At 44.4% G+C, this 23,233-nt stretch overlaps 1 protein-coding gene and 1 long non-coding RNA gene across 4 annotated transcripts; one reads left to right on the top strand and one right to left on the bottom strand.

Moving 5' to 3' along the window:
- Positions 1-14,536: 14,536 nt before the first annotated feature.
- On the bottom strand, positions 14,537-16,649 carry LOC136547258 (uncharacterized). 3 transcript variants are annotated; one of them, XR_010781523.1, is made up of 5 exons: positions 16,417-16,649; positions 15,874-16,002; positions 15,284-15,389; positions 15,102-15,182; positions 14,537-14,982 (listed from the first exon to the last, which is right to left on the bottom strand). It is a non-coding gene; the product is annotated as an uncharacterized lncRNA (long non-coding RNA). The 3 variants fall into 3 exon arrangements; XR_010781524.1 differs by having other exon boundaries at positions 16,433-16,649; XR_010781525.1 differs by having other exon boundaries at positions 16,543-16,634.
- Positions 16,650-17,949: 1,300 nt separating this feature from the next.
- Positions 17,950-22,804, top strand: LOC136542630 (phospho-2-dehydro-3-deoxyheptonate aldolase 2, chloroplastic-like). Its single transcript, XM_066535150.1, has 5 exons — positions 17,950-18,650; positions 18,761-19,038; positions 20,814-21,090; positions 21,196-21,441; positions 22,196-22,804. The coding sequence occupies exons 1-5, from the start codon at positions 18,108-18,110 to the stop codon at positions 22,472-22,474; spliced, it is 1,623 nt and encodes a 540-aa protein (XP_066391247.1). The 5' UTR covers positions 17,950-18,107; the 3' UTR covers positions 22,475-22,804.
- Positions 22,805-23,233: the final 429 nt, after the last annotated feature.

The following is a 23,233-nucleotide window of genomic DNA, read 5'->3' as shown; positions in this document are numbered from 1 at the left end:
TGAAGACCAATCACCTAGGAATCAAATGATGAACACAATGATTTTTTACCGAGGTTCACTTGCTTACTGGCAAGCTACTCCTCGTTGTGGCGATTCACTCACTTGGAGGTTCACGTGCTAATTGGCATCACATGCCAAACCCTCAATAAGGTGCTGCACAACCAACACAAGATGAGGATCACACAAGCCACGAGCAATCCACTAGAGTACCTTTCGGCTCTTCACCGGGGAAAGGTCAAGAACCCTCCATAATCACCACGATCGGAGCCAAAGACAATCACCACCCTCCGCTCAACGATCCTCGCTGCTCCAAGCCATCTAGGTGGTGGCAACCACCAAGAGTAACAAGCGAATCCCACAGCGAAATACAAACACCAAGTGCCTCTAGATGCAAACACTCAAGCAATGCACTTGGATTCTCTCCCAAACTCACAAAGATGTTGAATCTATGATAGAGATGAGTGGGAGGCCTTTGGCTAAGCTCATAAGGTTACTATGTCAATGCAAATAGCCAAGAGGGTGAGCTTGAGCCGGCCATGGGGCTTAAATAGAGAGCCCCCATGAATAGAGCCATTGGGCTCCTCACTGCACTGAATACGGGGTGACCAGATGCTCCGGTCGGATTGACCGGACGCTGGGTCCAGCGTCCGGTCGTGCGATGCATGCCATGTGTCCCCTCTCTTCAAATACTAAGCGCTTGATCTCAATAGTCAAGTGATGACCGGACGCAGAGATGACTTTTCATGCTCGACCAAACTCACTCAGTGTCTGATCACATGGCGACTCTTCTATGCGCTGCCACATCAACCAGACCAGACGCACCTTGTCAGCGTTCGGTCACCAAGTGACCCAGCGTCCGGTCGAAGACCAACGCTAGCGTCTTTATTGTATCATTGACCGGACGCACTGGTCCCACTGAGGCCAGCGTCCGGTCACTTCCTGACCAGCGTGACTAACTCATTTTCAACTCTATCTTCTTCACCCTTGCTCAAATGTGCCAACCACCAAGTGTATCACCTTATGCACATGTGTTAGCATATTTTCACAAACATTTTCAAGGGTGTTAGCACTCCACTAGATCCTAAATGCATATGCAATGAGTTAGTAATGTAGACGAGGATCCCGATCTTCCGTCAGGTGATGGTAACTATCGTTGTGGCGGAGAATGACACACCGATCTGGCTTCAGATCAAAAGATCGAACCCTACAATCTTAGCACCACAGCTCCTCTGATTATCAACCAAGTCATGGACCAGGTTGACCTTACCAAGAAGGCTAATCCCTGCCTATGCAACGAAGAACACAATCAAGAACAAGAAAGAACGCAACCAAATTGCATATGAATGATTAAACTCATGAAAGTTGGGGTCTCACAAACCGATGAATGGTGAAACTGTTATTGATAGAATAATCTAAGCAAAACCCAAACCCTAATAAAGGGGTGGTGGCTGTTTATGAAGACTCTAGGGTCATGCAAGACCCCTAGGCACGCCCCTAATGGGCCCAAACTCGATACATGGTCCAACGGACCAAAAGACGGTGTCGCAGCATCCTGGCAGATTCTGGATCCTGACTTGTTTCAATGATTCCCATTGATTCCGAATATCTTTTGATATGAAACCACTTGGATTAGCTTCCTTATCAAATTAGCTTTCCATCCATATGTGGATCATCGAAAATGGAGTCTAGATGCGTCCTGGGTGACCAGTTTAAGGCAGACTAGTCCTAGAGGCCGAGGTAGACTCGAATTCTTGTTGGACTGGGCCTCCGGCTTGTGTTGGACGTCCTTGCTAGTCATCATCACCTCCACCACTTCCTCTAAGTCCTTCATGACCCTCTCCAATGTTCCTAAGCAAGATAACATCATTAGGTAGTAGTCTATTCTCAAAAGTATGAAAAGTATCGCTTAAGAACGAGCTCACCTCTAAATTGAGTTGTCGCTTTCGAGCCCGGGTCATTGGACCTTGCATGACAGTTGGAGGATCAGTGGGTACCTCTGAAGAAGTGATGTCCTCATCATCCTCCCCCTCTTGAATTGGAGTCCTCCTCGACTCAAGCTCATCTTCTTCTCCCAAATAAGGTTTCAAATTTGCAATGTTAAAGGTGGGACTAACCCCGAACTCGGGTGGCAATTCAAGTTTGTAGGCATTATCATTTATTTTCTCAATGATCTTATAAGAACCAACTGCTCTTGGCATTATTTTAGACTTACATAGCTCAGGAAATCTATCTTTTCTCAAATATAACCAAACCAAATCACCCGGTTCAAGTTTAATCTCTTTTCTACCTTTACTACCAGCAATTCTATACTTTTCATTCATGCTTTCAATATTTGCTTTAGTTGTTTCATGCAACTTATGAATAAAATCAACACGCTCTCTAGCATCACTATGTATTCTCTCAGTGGTAGGTAAAGGCAAAAGATCAATAGGAGCACGGGGGTTAAAATCATACACTACCTGAAAAGGACTTACCTTGGTGGTGGAATGTTCTGCCCTGTTATATGCAAACTCCATATGCGGCAAACACTCTTCCCACATCTTCAAATTGCACTTCAAAATGGCTCTCAACATGGTGGACAATGTTCGATTCACAACCTTAGTTTGCCCATCAGTTTGGGGATGACGTGTTGTAGAAAACAATAGCTTGGTCCCCAATTTATTCCACAACGTGCGCCAAAAATGACTCAAGAATTTTGCATCATAATCTAAAACAATAGTAGAAGGTATACCATGCAAGCGAACGATTTCTTGAAAGAAAAGGTCAGCAATATGAACAACATCGTCGCTCTTATGACAAGGAATAAAACGTGCCATCTTAGAAAAACGATCAACCACCACAAAAATACTATCCATCCCCCTCTTAGTCCTTGGCAAACCCAACACAAAATCTATAGATATATCAGCCCAAGGAGTAGAAGGAACAGGAAGAGGCATATACAAACTATGTGGGTTCAACCGCGACTTAGCTTTTTGACATGTGGTACACCGAGCCACGTATCGCTCTACATCTCGCCTCATCCTTGGCCAAAAGAAGTGTGTGGACAGCACCTCCTCCGTCTTCTTGGCACCAAAATATCCTATCAATCCGCCTCCATGTGCCTCCTGCAACAACAAAAGACGAACAGAACCAACTGGAATGCATAGGCGGTTAGCTCTAAACAAAAACCCATCGCTGATCATAAACTTATTCCATGTGCGTCCCTCTCTACAATTAAGCAACACATCCTTAAAATCAGGATCAAGCGCATATTGCTCTTTAATGGATTGAAGACCAAAAATCTGGCAATCAAGTTGGGACAATAATGTATATCTTCTAGACAAAGCATCAGTAATCACATTATTATTCCCTTTCTTGTGTTTGATAATATAAGAAAAAGATTCAATAAATTCAACCTATTTAGCATGCCTACGATTCAGATTATTTTGAGAGCGAAGATACTTAAGCGATTCATGATCAGAATGAATAACAAATTCTTTAGGCCATAAATAATGATGCCACGTCTCTAAAGAACGAACAAGTGCATACAATTCTTTATCATACGTGGAATAATTAAGAACAGGACCATGCAATTTTTCACTAAAGTAAGCAATTGGTTTACCATCTTGCATCAAAACACCACCAACGCCAACTCCACTAGCATCACATTCTAGCTCAAAAGTCTTACCAAAGTTTGGAAGTTACAGCAATGGTGCGTGTGTAAGCTTGTCCTTCAAAGTGTCAAATGACTCCTCATGTGCCTTTTCCCAATGAAACACCACTCCTTTCTTCGTCAACTCATGCAACGGGGCAGCAATGGTGCTAAACCATCTCGTCCACCTACATTCCCTGTGGATTTACAACATAGCCAAGAAAAGAAACTCGATCCGTGCAAAAGATGCACTTCTCAAGGTTATCAAATAAATGTGCATCACATAAAGTATTAAAAACAGCACGTAAGTGATCCATATGTTCATCAAAAGACTTGCTATAAATCAATATATCATCAAAGTAAACTACCACAAAATGTCCAATAAAAGCTCTTAAAACCTCATTCATTAAGTGCATGAAAGTGCTAGGTGCATTTGTCAAACCAAAAGGCATTACTAATCACTCATACAACCCGAATTTGGTTTTAAACGTGGTTTTCCATTCATCTCCAAGTTTCATTCTAATTTGGTGGTAGCCACTTCGCAAGTCAATCTTAGTGAAAATTATAGAACCACACAACTCATCAAGCATGTCGTCTAGCCTAGGAATAGGATGACGATGCCGAATAGTAATATTATTGATGGCTCTACAATCAACACACATACGCCAACTTCCATCTTTCTTAGGAACCAAAAGTACAGGAATGGCACAAGGACTAAGGCTTTCATGTACATACCCGCTGTCCAAAAGGTCTTGGACTTATCGTTGAATTTCCTTAGTCTCCTCAGGATTGGTTCGATAAGCAGCACGGTTGGGCAAGGTTGCTCCTGAAATTAAATCGATTTGATGCTCTATCCCTCTCATAGGTGGCAGTCCCGGGGATATCTCTGCTAGAAAAATGTCCTCATACTCCTGCAAAAGGTTAGTGATAGCAGGAGATACCGAGCTAACAATATCATCAAGCGAAAACATAGCTCGTTTGCATACCAAAGCATAGCAAATATCATCATCAGAAATTTCAGCAAAGTCACATTTTGTTGCAAGCATAACACCACCCTTCAATTTAATCCCCTCAACCTTAGAAATAGATGTAGACTTATCCTTTTTAGGTGAGAAAATAAAATTAGCAACTTGCTGATTTTCAAATTGAACATCATTCAAACTAGTAGCGCGTTCTCTATCAGCTTGTACAATTTGAGCAGGGGTCAAATGTACTAAAGTAATTTTCTTTCCTTTATGCAAAAAAGTGTATTTATTACTTCTACCATGGTGTGTAGCATCATTATCATGTTCCCAAGGATGACCCAATAAGAGTGAACAAGCTTGCATAGGTACCACATCACAATCAACGGAATCAGCATAAGAACCAATGGAAAATGAAACTCTGCAAGTTTGTGTTACCTTTGCTTTACCTAAGTCATTTAGCCACTGAATATGGTATGGACGTGGGTGTGGCCGTGTGATCAAGCCAAGCTTCTTGACCAAATTAGAACTCACCAAATTGTTGCAGCTACCTCCGTCAATAATGACACGTGCGCGACGGTCGCTGATGATGAAGAAAATCTGGAACACATTATGGCGTTGTAGCTTCTTAGGTTGCTGGACTTGTGAGCTGAGCACCCGTTGTACAATGATGCTCCTATAGGACGTCATGGCCTCGTCACCAAGGACTTCGCCGTCGTCCTCATCTGTATCTTGGTCTTCTTCATCCTCAATGTCAGAGGTGCTGATGTAACCACCTTCTGTAGCAATATATGCCCGCTGACTTGGGTAGTCTTTCTGCACATGGCCAATGCCATGGCAGTGGTGGCACCGAATACCCAAAGTGTGTCCTATCGATGCAACGGACGAGGAACTCTTGGTAGGCACCTGCAAAGAATTTTTACCTGAATCTGAAGGTCGTGCGGGAGGTGCCTTAGGTGTAGCGGAAACTCCAGAGGTTGCTGGTCACTTGCTCGCTGGTGGAGGCGCCCAAAAAGTGGTTGGCTTGGTCAACCCCGAAGATGGTGCCGAGTGTGGCGTGTATGTGCTGGTGCTGACCTTGCTCTTGCCCTGCTGTTCACGCCCCTGCAATTCCTTTTCTGTAAGCATAGCAAACTAAAACAACTGGTTGACAGTGTTAAATTCTTTATAATCAACAATGTTCTGAATCTCATGCCTCAAACCCGAATAAAAATGACAAATGGCATCTTCGTTTCCCTCCACAACACTACATCGCATCAATCCCCTTTGGAGCTCACCATAGTAATCTTGTACATATTTATCTCCTTGTTCTAAATGCATCAATTTCTTACATAAGTCTCTATGATAAGAAGGAGGAACAAAACGATCACGCATAGCTACCTTAAGTTCTTCCCACATACTAGGTAAAGCATTCTGTGTAGCTAGCCCATTCCACCAAATAATGGCAAAATCCTTAAACTCACTAGTAGCTTGACGAACTCTATGATGCTCAAACACAAGGTGGGCACTAAACTTTTGTTCTACTGTCATCTCCCAATCAAGATATCCCTCAGCATCATAATGACCCAAAAAAGATGGTATTGTGAACTTAATCTTAGCATAAGGATCATCGGGTACACGGTGATTATTACCTTGATGGTGGTGGACACCACCCATACTTGTCGTGTTGCGGTGAAGACGTCGTTGTAATCTTGCTTGTCGGAAGGCTGCTCGATCCATGTTTCCAGCGACATCATGCATCGTGTCTTCTGGCAAGAGACCATCGGTGTTGCTGCCGGAGACGTCATTGTTGTTGACTGCCACCAATGTTTCCAACTCAGTAACCTTGTCGATTAGTGTAGAAATTTGTTTATCCAACCTCTCTATGTTGTTGCCAATGTTGAGTTCAATAAGTGCATCAGTGACGGCCTTCCTGATGGCCTCATTCATCCTTTTTTGGGCATCCTCTACAACAGCTTGTAGTTGCTCTTAACTGACACACTCGTTGAAACCCTTAGGGTTGTTATCTCCAGTCTGTTCACCTCCTGCCATTGTAAACACAAAAACAGGAACAAACGGTGAAAGTTATCCCTACCAAATGACTACGTGGTTGCAGTGGTGTCACTTTTCACAGCAAGTGGAGGCACCTTACCAAGCTCTTATAAAGTTCTTACCAACATAAGCAGTGGGCGGTACAACCGATGGCTGGTTCGTGATACCTGTGAGACAGTGGTACCAAGATTGCAAAGCCCTTTGTCTGTACTGATCTGAAGAATTTGTGGAGCTTGGAAGGCAAACAAAGAGTAATATGTATATCTAGCACACAAGTCAGTAACAGAAAGTAATATTGAATTATAGTCCAAAGTATTTGTTCTTGTTGCTGGTCTAAAGTGTTGCAAGTACCAGGTGTGTGACAAAAGTATGGTGGATGGCAAGGTGATAGGTGTGAGAAAAATAAGTATGGTGGATGGAGACGGCAACACAAATAAGGATCTAGACAATACACGCTAACACAGCTCACTTTGGTCTTCTCTATGTGCTCCTCTAGATATTGTTACTCTTTTGCCCCTCTTTTTTCTATTTTTTGGGATGTCGTTGTTTTTTGGGAAATTTTGACTTTTTTATTTTATTTTTTTGATATTTTTCCTTTACTTAGGAGCACAAAATAAGTAACCACAGAAAATATGAGCTCAAACAAGTGTAAGACATGGCCTGTGGAATTTTCAGAAAACTGGATCAAAATCGACAAAAACCTTATGACCACGAAAAGATGATCTTGTGACCACTTTTTGACCAATCTAAAAATCTTCGACCCTGATAAAGCGGGGATGGACGGATCCGAAATTTTTTTCTGATCGATTTTGATATATAGAACGTCAAAATCCGAGTTCGTATGCGAAAACTAGACCAGTTTTAAAAACGGACTCTGAATTTGGGACAAAACAGGAACAATACGCGCAAAATTGGTTACAACAGCCAAGATTTGATGGAAACGATGGGGGAAAATATACGAACTGGACTCTAACATGACCTAACCAGCAACAAGACCTCGACCAGGACACAAACTCAACATGACGTACTCTGAAACTGAAATATGCAAAGGCTATGGCGTGGAAGGTTCTAGGACAGGAAAAACGAGTATGGCACTGGACTATGGGACGAATGCAAAACACTCAAAACTAGGGAATAAAAGTGAACCTAATGGTATACCTTAGCTCTGATTACCACTTAATGTAGACGGGGATCCCGATCTTTCGTCAGGTGATGGTAATTATCGTTGTGGCGGAGAATGACACATCGATCCGGCTTCAGATCGAAAGATCGAACCCTGCAATCTTAGCACCACAGCTCCTTTGGTTATCAACCGAGTCATGGACCAGGTTGACCTCGCCAAGAAGGCTAATCCCTGCCTGCGCAACGAAGAACACAAGCAAGAACAAGAAAGAACGCAATCAAATTGTAGATGAATGATTAAACTCACGAAGTTGGGGTCTCACAAACCGATGAACGGCGAAACTATTCTTGACAGAATAATCTAAGCAAAACCCAAACTCTAATGGAGGGGTGGTGGCTATTTATGAAGACTCTAGGGTCATGCAAGACCCCTGGACGTGCCCCTAATGGGCCAAAACTCGATACATGGTCCAACGGACCAAAAGACGGTGTCGCAGCACCCTGACAGATTCTGGACGCTGAATTATTTCGATGATTCCTGTTGATTTCGAACAGCTTTTGATGTGAAACTACTTGAATTGGCTTCCTTATCAAATTAGCTTTCCATCCATATATGGATCATCGAAAATGGAGTCCGGATATGTCCTGGGCGGCCAGTTTAAGGCAGACTGGTCCTGGAGGCCGAGGCAGACTCGAATTCTTGTTGGACTAGGCCTCCGGCTTATGTTGGACGTCCTTGCTGGTCATCATCACCTCCACCACTTCCTCTAAGTCCTTCATGACCCTCTCTAATGTTCCTAAGCAAGATAACATCATTAGGTAGTAGTCTATTCTCAAAAGTATGAAAAGTATTGCTTAAGAACGAGCTCACCTCTAAATTAAGTTGTCGCTTTCGAGCCCGGGTCATTAAACCTTGCATGACGGTTGGAGGATCAACGGGTACCTCTGAAGAAGTGATGTCCTCATCAGTTAGAGCATCTAGTGGCACTTTGACACCCGTATTTCGATACGAGTTTCACCCCTCTTAATAGTATGGCTATCGATCATAAATGTGATCACACTCACTAAGTGTCTCGATCACAAAAATAAAATGGCTCCTAAAATTTATACATTTGCCTTGAGCCTTTTGTTTTTCTCTTTCTTCTTTTCAAGTCCAAACGCTTGATCATCACCATCATCATGTCATGATCTTAATTTGCTTCACCACTTGAAATGTGCTACCTATCTCATGATCACTTGATTAAACTAGGTTAACACTTAGGGTTTCATCAATTCACCAAAACCAAACTAGAGCTTTCACCGGGGCGCTGACCGGTGACGTGGCAGGGTCTGCCGCGCCCTGATCCGTGGCGCGGCAGAGGCAGGTACCACCCGCTAGCCTGGTCACGACCCTGGTGCGTAATTTGTTTGTATTACGCGCAGACCAAGTCCGACACGACCATGACCAGGGCTGTGACCAGGCTCGCGGGCGGTACCTGCCTCTGCCGCGCCACCGATCAGCGTCCCGGTCGTCGCCACTTCAACCCTCTCGCCTTGCCACCATACATGGTGCGGTACAGGTATTTCGCCGCGCCAGGGAAATAGACACGACCAAAAATGTTAGTTTTAGAAAAAAAAAATTAAACAATGTTAGATTTAAAATTAGTTTAAAAAAGTGTTAAAAATAAAAAAAAATCCATGTGGGCGGTCTGCCCAGCGGGCTAGCGGCGTGGCCCGCGCCACTCGCAAGGGCCCATAGCTGTGTATATACAGCAGGTCCTGCACCTTGTCTCTTCTGACAGCCGCTGTTGTAGCTCGTGAGTCGCACACCGTCAGGCCGTCGCTTTCTTGCTTGATCTGGTGTGGATTGTGGAACGTGGAGGGGCTGTCACTCGATCTGGGGCTGCTGTGGTGACTGGTGGCTGGTGGGTAGGTGACGAAACGGGGAGCCGGACCAGAGTCACCAGACCAGCGGCAGCGGGGTTTAATGTATGCCAGTTGGCTTCGTAAAAAAAAACTAAAATACTGTTCTTACTAATTTATTGTGAAAAAAAAATACTACTTCGACTACGGGCTGAAAAATACGGACGATAAGAGAAAGGAACATGCCATATTCGATGGCCCGAGAGTGCGGCGGACAGAGAGATGCATCTTCCCCTTTTTCAACACAGAAAGCAGAGGCGCATCTGGCCAAAAGTCGTGCTCGTGCTGCGCATGGCATGAGCCGGCTCAGCGCATGCTCGGTCTTCAAAATCAAATCAAACATGCCGGCCGGCGCAGTGTCTGGGGAAAAGACGAATCGACTTTCCAGTCAGCCTCCTTCCTTCATCTGCACTTCTCATCAGCTACAGGTAGTAGCAACACCAGAGCGTAACGACGCCGTAAACCCGCGGCAGTTTACCGTGCCGGGGTGCCGGCAACGGCGGACGCATCAAATCAAAAAGTTTTAACAAGGGTAAAGCTAGAGCAAACTCAAGAGAGATGTATTTTACTGCCATTAATTACTGCAGAAACTTGAAATTTAAGCGTGATTCCGCTTGCGGAGCTGCGGCGAGGGGGAGCCGTGTCGTGTCGGCAGAAAAACGGACACGTATCGTCGCGCGGTCGGCATCGTGTTGTACCTGATTTGTGATGGACAGGATGTATATTCAAACGGATTTGTTGGTCTATCATCTCTTTCTGTTTCGAGCGAGGCAATCTCCCCATCTTGACGATTGATGTCACACGTAGATAACATTTTGTTGCGTATTGCTTAGCTTGGCCGTGCAAACTAGTTAATCTCGGTCCCTTGTGCCAGACTGCCAGTGTGTGTAGCGATCTGGACCAGAAAACCGGCTGGTGCGCATCTTATGGACGGTGGAGTGCTGGATATATAGGAAGAAGCGATGAAGCAAGGTTTTGGATTTGTTTTAAGCTTGTCATCTTAAGTGTCTGATACTAATCTACTCCGTACTAGATAATACTAGCATTATTAAGTGACGAGGAGAAGAGGACACTACACGTTTTTGTCGTGCCGTGGTAGCAAGCAAACTACGTTCAGCTTGGCAGCATTGGAATTCTTGTATTACTTTAGACATCGGCTTTTCTTTGACATCAGTTCGAAGACCAGCGCCAATTAAGTAGCATTAGCCTCCAACCAAGGGTAAGTGTGTAGATTAGCTGACGACCTGTAAGCCTACTTCCTTGCAAAAAAACAAAGCGGATGCTCGCAAACGTGCATCCAAGCTCATCGTCCTTGTGAACAAATATACACAAATAATTCATTATGTTTTTTTACAGTAAACAAATTCCTTATGTTGTGGTTCATGCATAAAGTAACTATGGACTCGTCTACTACTGAAAGAATGAATTAATAGCACCACTAATTCGTAGAACAAATAATCTTGAAAAGATCACATGTGTCTCACGTGACGGATTAATGACTTAATCGGAAGGTATATGAATTAAATTTGAATGGAATGGTTCTAAACATGCTTATTTTTTTATAAATCTAATCAAACTTACAAAAGCAAAATATATAGTTATTTCAGGACAGAGGAGCACACTACGTACTCATTCCCTGGTGACAAAAAAATACCTCGCATTTGGTACAGCCGCACTACGGGCATAGTATTTGGTAGAGTCGTGAGGAACATTACCGAAACTACCTTGGCCCTCGTTTAGTTGCCCGGAATCGGCAGTGGCAAATTCATTGTAGCGCACTGTAGCGTATTGTAGCATTTCGTTTGTATTTGGTAATAATTGTCTAATCGTTGACTAATTAGGCTCAAAACGTTCGTCTCGTAAAGTACAACCAAATTGTGTAATTAGTTTTTGATTTCGTCAACATTTAGTACTCTATGCATATACCGCAAGTTTGATGTGACGGAGAATCTTCTTTTTGCGTAGTGCCAAAGTTTAGATTTTAGGGTAACTAAACACGCCGTTGAATCACGCACCTACATTGTCACTGTTACTCCGATGATCGAGGCCCACCACGCTGGCACCACTCTCTACAATGAATAGTGCAATATCTTTTCCTCGGAAATATTTGAGTCATATATTTCTGAGGTGACACAAATATTTCAGAGCTAACGGCGTGTTTAGTTGGGGAAAGTTGGAATTTGGCTACTGTAGCACTTTCGTTTTTATTTGGCAATTAGTGTTCAATCATGGACTAATTAGGCTCAAAACGTTCGTCTCGCGATTTTCAACTAAACTGTGCAATTAGTTTTTTTTCGTCTACATTTAATGCTCCATGTATGTATCGCAAGATTCGATGTGATGGCTATTGTAGCATTTTTTGGGAAGTTTTTTTTTTAACTAAACACGGGCTAAGAAGAGAGCGTAGGAAATGGAAATCATTTCTGGTCCCAGTCGTAACACATGGGGTCATCATCTTCACGGAATCACGGTTCATGTCCCTTGGCCTTTGTGTTACGGTCTTGCCAGATTCTTTTCCGAGGCATTTTCACCGGAGTTTCGTCCGAGCATCTCCGTAACTGACATGCATGGCGCTTCGTGGTCAGGAAATGACAGTGAAGTCTATTGGTCTCCTGCCACGCGGAGAATCCTCGTGCAGTCGGGGGAGAGAAAGCACGCGCCGTTGCGGTTGGCCCTGCGCTGCGCATGCGATGTGGCTGGCCGGGAAGGGAAGCCACAGGGAGAGGCACAGAGTTGCGCTGGGCCCGGGATCCCACACTCCGACCAGGCCCGTGCCATGCGCGCCACCAACCAAGCGCAAGGCCCACCCAACCCGTGGTCGTGATGTGGCTGACTCATCGGCTGGTCGCCCTCGCAGCCCGGTGGCTGGTGGAGCCCGACAAAAGTGTCTGGGTCCACACGTCAGTTCGTGCTTGCACGACTGGAGCCGCTGGCAGGGTCCCAAGCTCTGTGAGCCGAGCCGGTTCTCACTTCTGAGCCACTTCGCCGTACCTGGCGTGGTCCATCCTCACGTGGGCTTTCACGTGGACGTGGGGCAGCTGCTGGCTGCTGCCGAGCCTGGGCAAGCCCCGCTGCCGAGTGGCCGGGGAGGCGACGCGAGAGAAACCGGAAAGCATTTCCGACTTCTTTACCAACCACGACCAAACGAAGGCTGTGATTTAAAGCTTGTTTGGTTAGCTTTTAAAATTTGGCAAGTCAAAAAAATTGACAATCAAAAGTTAAGGTACTCCTATAACATTGGTCACAGATTTAATAATTAGCTGTAAGGTGTTGGCAAATTTGTGAGCGTCTACGTCTATAACTGCATCTTGCAAAAAAACAATCTAAATAGAGACCAAAAAAAAACTTGACTTGCCTAAGTTTTAGCAACAAAAAATTTGGCTATCAACCAATCAAGCTCTTAATGCATTGTTTATCCACTCAATATGATTCCACTTCATTACCGTTTATATTTACACTTACCAACCAAACACCACCACGAGTCACACATTCTTCGTTTTGGCCTTGAATATGTTGAATGTTCGTAGATTCAAAATACAAGATTGATGTTGTGTATAACATGCTAATATTTTAAAACGTATAACTCTTTCTATTTGATGTAATTTATTTTCCTATAAATTGGATCTAGTCAAACTTTTCATAACAAATACATACCATGTCGATTTCTAGTTTGCTTATATTTTTATCAGAAAAACTAGCTAATTAGTTGTGTCAACCTTTAGATAATTTCAAGTTTGTTACTCCTATCGTCCTGAAATATAAGGTATCTCAGTTTATCTTGAGCTAAACTATTTTAAACAAATCAAATATATAAAGAAAAATTATTAACATCAACCATACCAAAGAGCTAAGTTATGAAAATATATTTTATAATATACCTAATAATGCTTATTTGATGTCATAGTTATCATTGTTTTTTCTATGAATTTGGTCAAACTTGTATAATTTGACTTAGGACAACTTAAAATCTCGGAGGGATTTTTGTATCGCTCTGTCCTGGAATATAAAGTATCATAGCTTCAAAATTTGTCCTAAATTATATGGTATTCTATATTGCTCAGCATCATCCATGCATATCTATGCATATCTGCCTTTTAAAATCCAGCTATGCATGTATCCATACCATGCTTTTTAAACACCATCAGGCTCATGCAATCGATACACAAATTCAATAGCATGCATGCCTTTTAAAATTATGTCGGCCTTATTTAAAATTACTTGATACCTTGTATTTCATGACAAGAGAGTAAGTATTTAGATTGTGATCAAGAAAATTTATCGTTAGGCTATAATTTAGAAAGAAATTTTTGCGCACTAATTTTTGAACAATGTACTTTTCAAAACACAACTTAGCTTCGATCCAAAGCATATATAGTAGAACAAAAACGGACTACGTCACTAGTTAAACTAGTCAGTTCCCCCGCGCATTGCACGGGCAGGAGCGAGAATAGCAACTGATGACTGGGAAAAAAAATACTATCCTATGTTAAATATCTCATAAGCAACATAATATGTCGTGATTGCAGCAGTCAAATATCGAAATAAATCAATGAAGTTTGCGGTATGGTATGAGACTTCACAAAGGGGAAACAACCATGTCCACTGAATCTTTTTTATTTTGGCATGGCACACCTGTTCTTGTTTTCCATACTTTTATTGTGTTTGAATGTAGTCACATAGGATTACAGTTCTATATAGGGACATTCGATAGTACTTGAACGTAAAGTTAGCGGAAACCAAATGGACGATGAACCTTGTATGTGCACATCCCGCAATAAAAAGTATGTTATACGTAAAGAGGCAGCATTGCAATACTTAGATTTATTGGTACTGCCAGATGTACAAAAGTATGTTCTATACGTAGAGAGGTAGCATTGCAAGTTTGCAACACTTATAATTATTTGTATTGTCAAATGCAAGCACAAAGGACATGCAAAATATGAATATTACATTTTAGCTGATGAGAAGGGTAGACTTATAATACCCTACAATAAGCTTCATACATCATGGAACAAAAGGGGCTTCTAGTGCACACATGTTGACCAATCCTTAGATGTGTGGCATGTACTATAGATCAAACCTAAAGTAGGAATAGCTGCATTAGACAATAAATATTTAGAGAGCTGTTGTAAAAGAGAAATGAGTATAGTGAGCTGCTGATGGGGCTGAGCATGGGTATTGGGTGGGAAATTATAATGGACAAAAGCAATATGAAAGCACATATGCAAGTTTGTTTTGCACAGAGCAAACATTAGCTAGTGGGAAAATAGGAATAATATGGGCAAGCTAAGAGCTTACGTCGGTGATGATTATACAGGGGCAGTGCCGAATTTTCTGCCAAGTTATAAATACGTGTAAGGAAATAATAATAGATGAAGTAGGGAGCACGCGGGAGAACATTAATGATGTAACATGTAGAACTCTTGTTTGTTTGCTAAAATATGAGAACATACCTTCTTCTCTTCCAGAAGGTATAACTGTCCAACATCTCCTGCAAGTTTGAGTGGTAATGAGTGGCCCTGGTCGCGGCATATCTATTGCAGACAAAGAACAGAGACTGGTGAATAAGATGACAAACATAGTTTGAGCAAGCATACATGAATGGATTTTACTGATCATAGAAAAAGCATCATACTGATTAAGGAAGCGGGTTTTTTTGTCTTTTTTTGCGGCCGCTGAACTGCAGAGATTCACCAGCATGTATAGAAGCAGGGAAAACATTGACAGGAACAGCTGACAATCTGTGAGAGCCAACGGGTATGAAAACAAACTATTTCAGTTATAGAAAAGTAGTATTTTTTTGTAGGTTACACATATAAAATGCAAAAAAATAATAACAATATGAATGCACAGAACTTAAAATCTTTAATTGTTTTCATGCAATGCGCATATGAACTAATTTGAGATTTACCAGCATGTATAGAAGCAGGGAAAACATTGACAGGAACAACTGACAATCTGTGAGAGCTATTGGGCACGAAAACAAACCATTTGTTTTTCTAGGCTACACATAAGATGCAAAAAATACTAACAATAATTCCAACCATCAGGAACTATGAATGAAATGGGCATATTGTTGTTGACAGTAGTAGCAACATATCAGGTGGCCATAAAAGAGTTAGAGGAGCAGAGTTGCATACTTCCAATGTATTTTTTTAAAATTGCATACATGCATTTTGAGGTAGGAATGAACGTTGTCTGGGAAGAATGAGAAATCGGTGTCACCTGCACTCAGAGGAAGACTGCAATTTTGGCATCATCTAACTTGGCATAACTAAAATGAAGCCTTCCCTATGCTGAAAATAGGCATTGAAGAAATCTGTCGGCTCCCATACTTGCTGTGGAAAGGGCATCCTGGAATGCATGGGCGAAGCTACGTTGAAGGTTGTGGGTGCCCAGGCACCCATAGAAATTTGAAAAACCACTATTAAAAACAAATTTTCATCATGGTTGCAGATCAAATTTTTACACATATAAGAGAAAGGCACCCCCTCTAGTTTGCTCTGGCTTCGCCACTGCTGGAATGATCATATAAGTAGCTGTTAGTATGAAACTCATCTAGTGAGAAATACAATGTGGAGTAGGAATATGAAATCAGAACGACAGCAGTAGTTAACAACAGTTTGATACTAACAGCAGTTTGATAAATTGACAGTGTCTTTGATTCATAGGAGGTTCATTTCATATAACCAATGAAGAGACTGTTAAGAGACTAATAAGCGCCACCTAATAAGACCTTAAAAATAAATCATAGGACAAAGCATGAACCTTTTTGGTGTATTACTTTGAAACAAAGTGATGCAAGTAAAACCATGCATCGCTGGACCACTCGCTCAGGGTTTCTGAAATTGGCATCTGTAAATGCGAAGCCAAAAGTAGATGAATCAACACTACCTATCTGGGTTTCTGAAATCAGCATTGATAAATGCAAAGCCGAAGTAGAGGACCGAACATTGTTTGGTTATTTATTGGTAACGTTACCTGCGCCAGAAAGCAAAAGCAATGGATGTTTATGTACATGCATGTCATGCATACTGAAGGAAGACATGGAGACAGTAATTAAACTTGAGATTGCGTTGACGATACCCAATTCAAAGCGGTTCTAGACTGTCTCCAACAGAAATAACCTAAACACGATACCCATTCAATAGTATAGGTCACATACAGTAAAAAGGTCTCGCAACCAAATCTCGCCTTCTCCAATAGACCCAGACCCAAATCCACTGGCACGGCGCGGGGAGGGCCACCACGAGCGGCGCGGGCAAGGCGAGGGGAGGGCCGCCTCCGCCGGCCACGGGCGCGGCGCGGGGAGGGCCACCACGAGCGGCGCGGGCGCGTCCGCATCCGACGCGGGCGAGGCTGCCTCCGTCACCCACCACGAGCGGCGCGGGCAAGGCGAGGGGAGGGCCGCCTCCGCCGGCCACGGGCGCGGCGCGGGGAGGGCCACCACGAGCGGCGCGGGCGCGTCCGCATCCGACGCGGGCGAGGCTGCCTCCGCCGGCCACCACGAGCGGCGCGGGCGCGGCGCTGGGAGGGCCTCCACGAGCGGCGCGGGTGATGGAGGCCATGGCTGGCGAGCTCCGGGCGGCCGTCGTATCGCTCGACCTCTTCGGCAAGGCACACACCACCGGACGCGGCTCTGTCGACCGCGAGCGTCAGCTCCGCCGCGGGCTCCGCTCCGCCGGCCTCCGTCGCACAGGCGTCCGTCGCACAGGCGCGGCCCCTTCCCCCTCCGCCTCCTTCCTCCCTCTCTGCTCTTGACCTCCTCTCTCCCTCCACGCGGCGGCGCCTCCGTCTACAGTGGTTTGCGTCGTCGAGAGAGGCGACGCGTTTTTGCGTTGCGACTCGCCGGCGAGGCAAAATGGCTGCCTTGTTTGCGTCCGCCGTTGAAGCGTGATTTTGAGACGCAAAACACTGTGCGCGATGGATTTTGCGATTACGTCGCCGTTTGCGTGCGTTGTTGGAGACAGTCTAAAATTTTCCGTGTCATGACCCAAGACTTTCGCTCGCACGTGTGCGATGCAAAGAGCACAAGAGCACAAGCCGTCAACCATTTGGGCAGTTCGATGGATTTGTAGCCAAGCCGATCATCCACGCCTCGCCTACCAGATACCGTACCGAGCCCGCACCTACCCTCTTTCTCTGCCGTCACGCCCCACATTGTCATAGACGTAGACTCGCCACCAAACCCTGGTGGTATGACCGCTCTAAATGCAGCCACACCGTTCCATTTCCACCACCTCCGATCGTCCCGTCTCGTCGCCACCCGGCGGCAACTACCCCACGCCTCCGTCGTCGTCGCTCACGGCTACCAACCCCCTCCTCCTCCGCCCGCCTATAAGTACCTCTCCGCTCGCCACCTCCATTTCCTCAGAGGAGACGCCCTGCACTGCACGCCTCCTCCCCCATCTACCACTACCTACCCATCTACCACCTCTCGCTCGACCGCCTCGCTCGCAATGGCGCTGGCCACCAACTCCGCCGCCGCCGCAGCAGCAGCAGCGGCCGTATCCGGAGGCGCGGCATCCCAGCCGCGCCGCGCGGCCGCGTTCCTCCCGCTGAAGAGGCGCACCATCTCCGCCATCCACGCCGCCGACCCGTCCAAGAACAACGGGCCCGCCGTCCCCGCGGCCGCCGCCGCCAAGTCCTCCGCCTCGGCGGTGGCCACGCCGGAGAAGAAGCCTGCGGCGCCGGGGAAGTGGGCGGTCGACAGCTGGAAGTCGAAGAAGGCGCTGCAGCTCCCCGAGTACCCGAACCAGGAGGAGCTGGACACGGTGCTCAAGACCATCGAGACGTTCCCGCCGGTCGTGTTTGCCGGAGAGGCGCGCCACCTCGAGGAGCGCATGGCCGAGGCCGCCATGGGCCGCGCCTTCGTCCTCCAGGGCGGCGACTGCGCCGAGAGCTTCAAGGAGTTCCACGCCAACAACATCCGTGACACCTTCCGTATCCTGCTCCAGATGGGCGCCGTGCTCATGTTCGGTGGTCAGGTGCCGGTCGTCAAGGTACCAACGAACCCACCAAAATCCACCAGACCGCTACTAAATTCCGGTCACCAGGCATGACGGTTTGCCAGATCTGATCCGACCTGTTCCGACTTTGTTGTGCATGGTAGGTGGGGAGGATGGCTGGCCAGTTCGCCAAGCCAAGGTCCGAACCGTTCGAGGAGAGGGACGGCGTTAAGCTGCCGAGCTACAGGGGCGACAACATCAACGGCGACGACTTCACCGAGAAGAGCCGCGTGCCGGACCCGCAGAGGATGATCCGCGCCTACGCGCAGTCGGTGGCGACGCTCAACCTGCTCCGCGCGTTCGCGACCGGAGGGTACGCTGCCATGCAGCGCGTCACACAGTGGAACCTCGACTTCATGGATCACAGCGAGCAAGGTGATAGGTGAGAAAAATGGCCCCTTTTCCTGCGTTTTTCAGTAGCGCTTTTGGTGTGGTGTGGAGATTGTGAAATCGCTGTCGTGTCAGAACGAAAATCTCTTGCACATATCTCGTTATCACGATGATATGATGAAGAAAAATAACTAGTTATGCAATATAGGTTGCCAGTGATAGCACACATCCGCCTCTTTTGGTGCTAATTTCAAAGTGGAAGTAACTATTCTTAGATACTGAACATTTTGATGAAAGTTTAAAATATGGATGGAACTAGAACCATTCTTAAAATAGAGCAATGGTGCTCAGCATTTTTTGTGGTTCTTGATCATTTGTTGGTCGTGAATGGTGTAAAAATGACGTGGCTCTTTTGGGCCATAATAAGTCAGTAGTAAGAAATTGGGTATAAGTAGTTGTAGTAGAACATGTTGGATCTTTCCCTTTACATGTCCCTTTCTTTCGAGGAAGCTGCTAGCAGGGCATCGCTGTCTTTGAGTGCATCTCCTTGTTGCATATATTGATTTTTTTGCTTAAACAATGTGTCATGAGAAAGTATTATTGTCAGTCAATAAAACATGTCACTTGTAATCTGACCATGAAACTCCTTTATTGGTAATATTTAATGCATACAATTTTTCTTTCAGTTCAAGGTTTTGATTCACTAACGGCAATGTAGTCTATATTGTTTAATCAATGTACTTTATAATATTTTGTGGACTAAGTATTTGGATTTTCCTGGAAAATTGTTGCCCCACCAAAGTTCTCACAAGTCTCCATCAGAAGGGCACATGTAAAACAACAATTTGTAACCAGAGATACAAGAATAGCTTCACTAATCAGATATTATTGCTACATGATTACATCAAATGTTTATCTAATTTTGGTTGAATTAAAATTTTGTCCATGGTAGCATGGATCTGTCTCTTTTGGTGCTAATCTCAAAGTGGAAGTAGCTATTCTTAGATACTGAACATTTTGTTGAAAGTGAACATATGGATGGAACTAGAACCATTCCTGAAATGTTTATATATTTTTGTCCTGTGGCCTGACCATGTAAATAAAGCAATGGTTCTCAGCATTTTTGGTGGTTCTTGATTGTTTGTTTGTCGTCAATGCGGTAAAATTCACGTGGTTTTTTGGGGCCATAAGTCAGTATGAAGCTTGGTACAAGTAGTTGCAGTAGAATATGTCGGATCTTTCCCTTTACATGTCCCTTTCTTTCGAGGAAGCTGCTAAACAGGGCATCGCTGTCTTTGAGTGCATCTCCTTGTTGCATGTATTGATTTTTTGTGTGTAAAGAAGGTACCATGCGAAAGTATTATTGTCGGTCAATAAAACATGTCACTGGTAATCTGGTATTTTCTAGTTAAAGTTACTCCATTAGAGTATGGTGCTCCACCATAAAATTACTTTATGGATCATATCTAGTGCATACAATTTTTTCTTTCGTTTCAAGGTTTTGATTTAGTCACGGAGATGTAGTCTATATTGTTTAACTGATGTACTTTATAATATTTGTGGACCAAGTAATTGGCTTTTCCTAGGAAGTTGTTGCCCCACCAAAGTTCCCATAGGTCGCCATCAGAAGGGCACATATAAAACAACAATTTGTAGCCAGAGATTTACATGTTATGTTACAAGAATAGCTTAGCTAATCGTATACTGTTGTACATGATTACATGAAATGTTTATCTAATTTTGGTTGAATTAAAAATTTGTGTTTGCAAATGGTCAAATGAATATCATAATCTGATGGTTTGAGTATGTTCATTGGATGGCATATAGGTACCGTGAATTGGCCCATAGGGTGGATGAGGCTCTTGGGTTCATGACTGCAGCAGGACTTACCGTTGACCACCCGATAATGACGACTACTGACTTCCGGACCTCGCACGAGTGCCTTCTCTTACCCTATGAGCAGGCTCTTACCCGTGAGGACTCCACCAGTGGCCTTTTCTATGATTGTTCAGCCCACATGTTGTGGGTTGGTGAGCGCACTCGTCAACTCGATGGAGCTCATGTTGAATTCCTCCGTGGTGTGGCCAACCCTCTTGGCATAAAGGTCGGCTTTAAATCCTTTTTTTTTCTATTGATTAAGTGAAATCTAGGCACTGTGCTTGTCCTGTCATCCTGACTGTCAAATTGGCATGTAATTTGTGGAATGTAGGTGAGTGACAAAATGAATCCCGGTGACTTGGTGAAGCTGATTGAGATTCTGAACCCTTCAAACAAACCTGGAAGGATCACCATAATTACAAGGATGGGGGCAGAGAACATGAGAGTGAAGTTGCCTCATCTCATCCGTGCTGTCCGCAATGCTGGATTGATTGTCACATGGATTACTGATCCTATGCATGGAAACACCATAAAGGCCCCTTGTGGCTTGAAGACTCGTCCTTTCGACTCCATTCTGGTGAGTCACCTTCCACAGTGAATTTTTTCATTCTTCGCTAGTATGCATTTCTGTTATGATAAGTTTGAATGAGTCTCAGTTTTGTTTGAGCGTTCATATGTCTGTATCGGGAATATGGAACGATATCTAAAGTTCGCTCTGCGTTTCTACTAGTCTGTAAGATTGCAGGACTTTAGGGCATACGTCATACTTCTGGAATATTGTATCTGCTTATGATTTAATAGAAGTAGGATCACTGGGCTACTTATCCTCAACAGGTCAATAAAGTACTTGGCTGGGCTGGGGCCTGGGGCTAAATCTTGTTCAAATTCATTTTTCAGAATTTTTTTAAAGCAAACTACGGAGGGGAGAGATTCCCTGCCTGGATAGTATTGATTTATCATCAACCGCCTCGTTTTTAGGGAACGAGGCAAAAACCCTGATTTTTAAGCATACTTTGGGTCTGCATTTTAGGTGCTGCTATTAACGAGTTTTCAGCTTAAGTTCTGATACAAGTCATTTGCTGATGTCTTTTCAGCTTAATGAATGGATGTTAAAATGCCACTCTAAGAGTAATATATTTGATCATTGAATTGTTTGACAATGGATTTGATCAATTTATTTTCACTGGAGTATTTACACTTTATCTAGAAACATTCCGTCCTGGCCTTCCAACTGATATCATTGCTCTAATCACGAACACCATATTCGGCTTGTTCGGCTTACCCCATATATCATTGCTCCAACTGATATCATTTGCTGATGTATCTAACAGGCTGAAGTGCGCGCATTCTTCGACGTGCATGACCAAGAAGGAAGTCACCCAGGAGGCATCCACCTTGAAATGACTGGGCAGAACGTGACCGAGTGCATTGGTGGATCACGGACTGTGACCTTCGATGACCTGAGCGACCGCTACCACACCCACTGTGACCCAAGGCTGAACGCCTCCCAGTCCCTGGAGCTCGCCTTCATCATTGCAGAGAGGCTCAGGAAGAGGAGGATGCGGCCAGGGCTCAACAACAGCCTGCCACTGCCTCCACTGGCTTTCTGAATAGCCGGAGCCGAACAGAGAGGGTAGGAATAGTTGCGGCGACTCGAAAGAGGCGTTCGGCGCCTATTTATTCGTTGATGCTTGGTGTGGTGACCTGGTGGGTGCTCCTGGCACAAGTTACATGCTGGGGAGCTATAGGAGGTACTTGTGTTGTGGAAGACAGTAGCTAGCATTATGTGTTGTAATTGTATACCTTCGTTTCCTGTTTTGGGTGCGTGACTTGCCGACTTAAGCTGCTTCTGGTGTTTTGACATTGGTAAGGAGAGAATAAAGAGATAATGGGAATGCAGTGTTTGCTGGTGCTCAATAAATTGATCCCCTTGATGGTTCTGTTTTGTTCTCTTCAGATGCACCTCTCCCAGATGGAGTGATGTTCTATTTTGTTCGTAACTGTGACCTGCAGTTGCAGTTGCAGTTGCTAAGCACCACTGTGCACTGTGCTTACAAGCTTGTGTGGATCAAGACATCAAGTAGTGGCGCCCCTGGCAGTTTGCAATCATGCGACGGCCGATCCAATATCTCTTTCTATACACGAGACATTGCACCAAAGTACATAGAATTTGAATGGCATAACGTGGTTAACTGTTTATGATACAATTTTGAATTTTCTAAGCCTTACGTTTGGTACGCAATCAAGAATTAGTAACTATATATGATTTTCTAAGTTATTCCTTCCTTTTAAATTATAAGACATTTTGACTTTTCTAAGAGCCTATTTGGATCCTTAAAATTGAATTCATTCTAATAATTATAATTTAA

This window comes from Miscanthus floridulus, chromosome 3 (assembly GCF_019320115.1).
Source record: "Miscanthus floridulus cultivar M001 chromosome 3, ASM1932011v1, whole genome shotgun sequence".
Classification (NCBI taxonomy): Eukaryota; Viridiplantae; Streptophyta; class Magnoliopsida; order Poales; family Poaceae; genus Miscanthus; species Miscanthus floridulus.
This window is presented reverse-complemented; position numbering and strand designations above follow the sequence as displayed.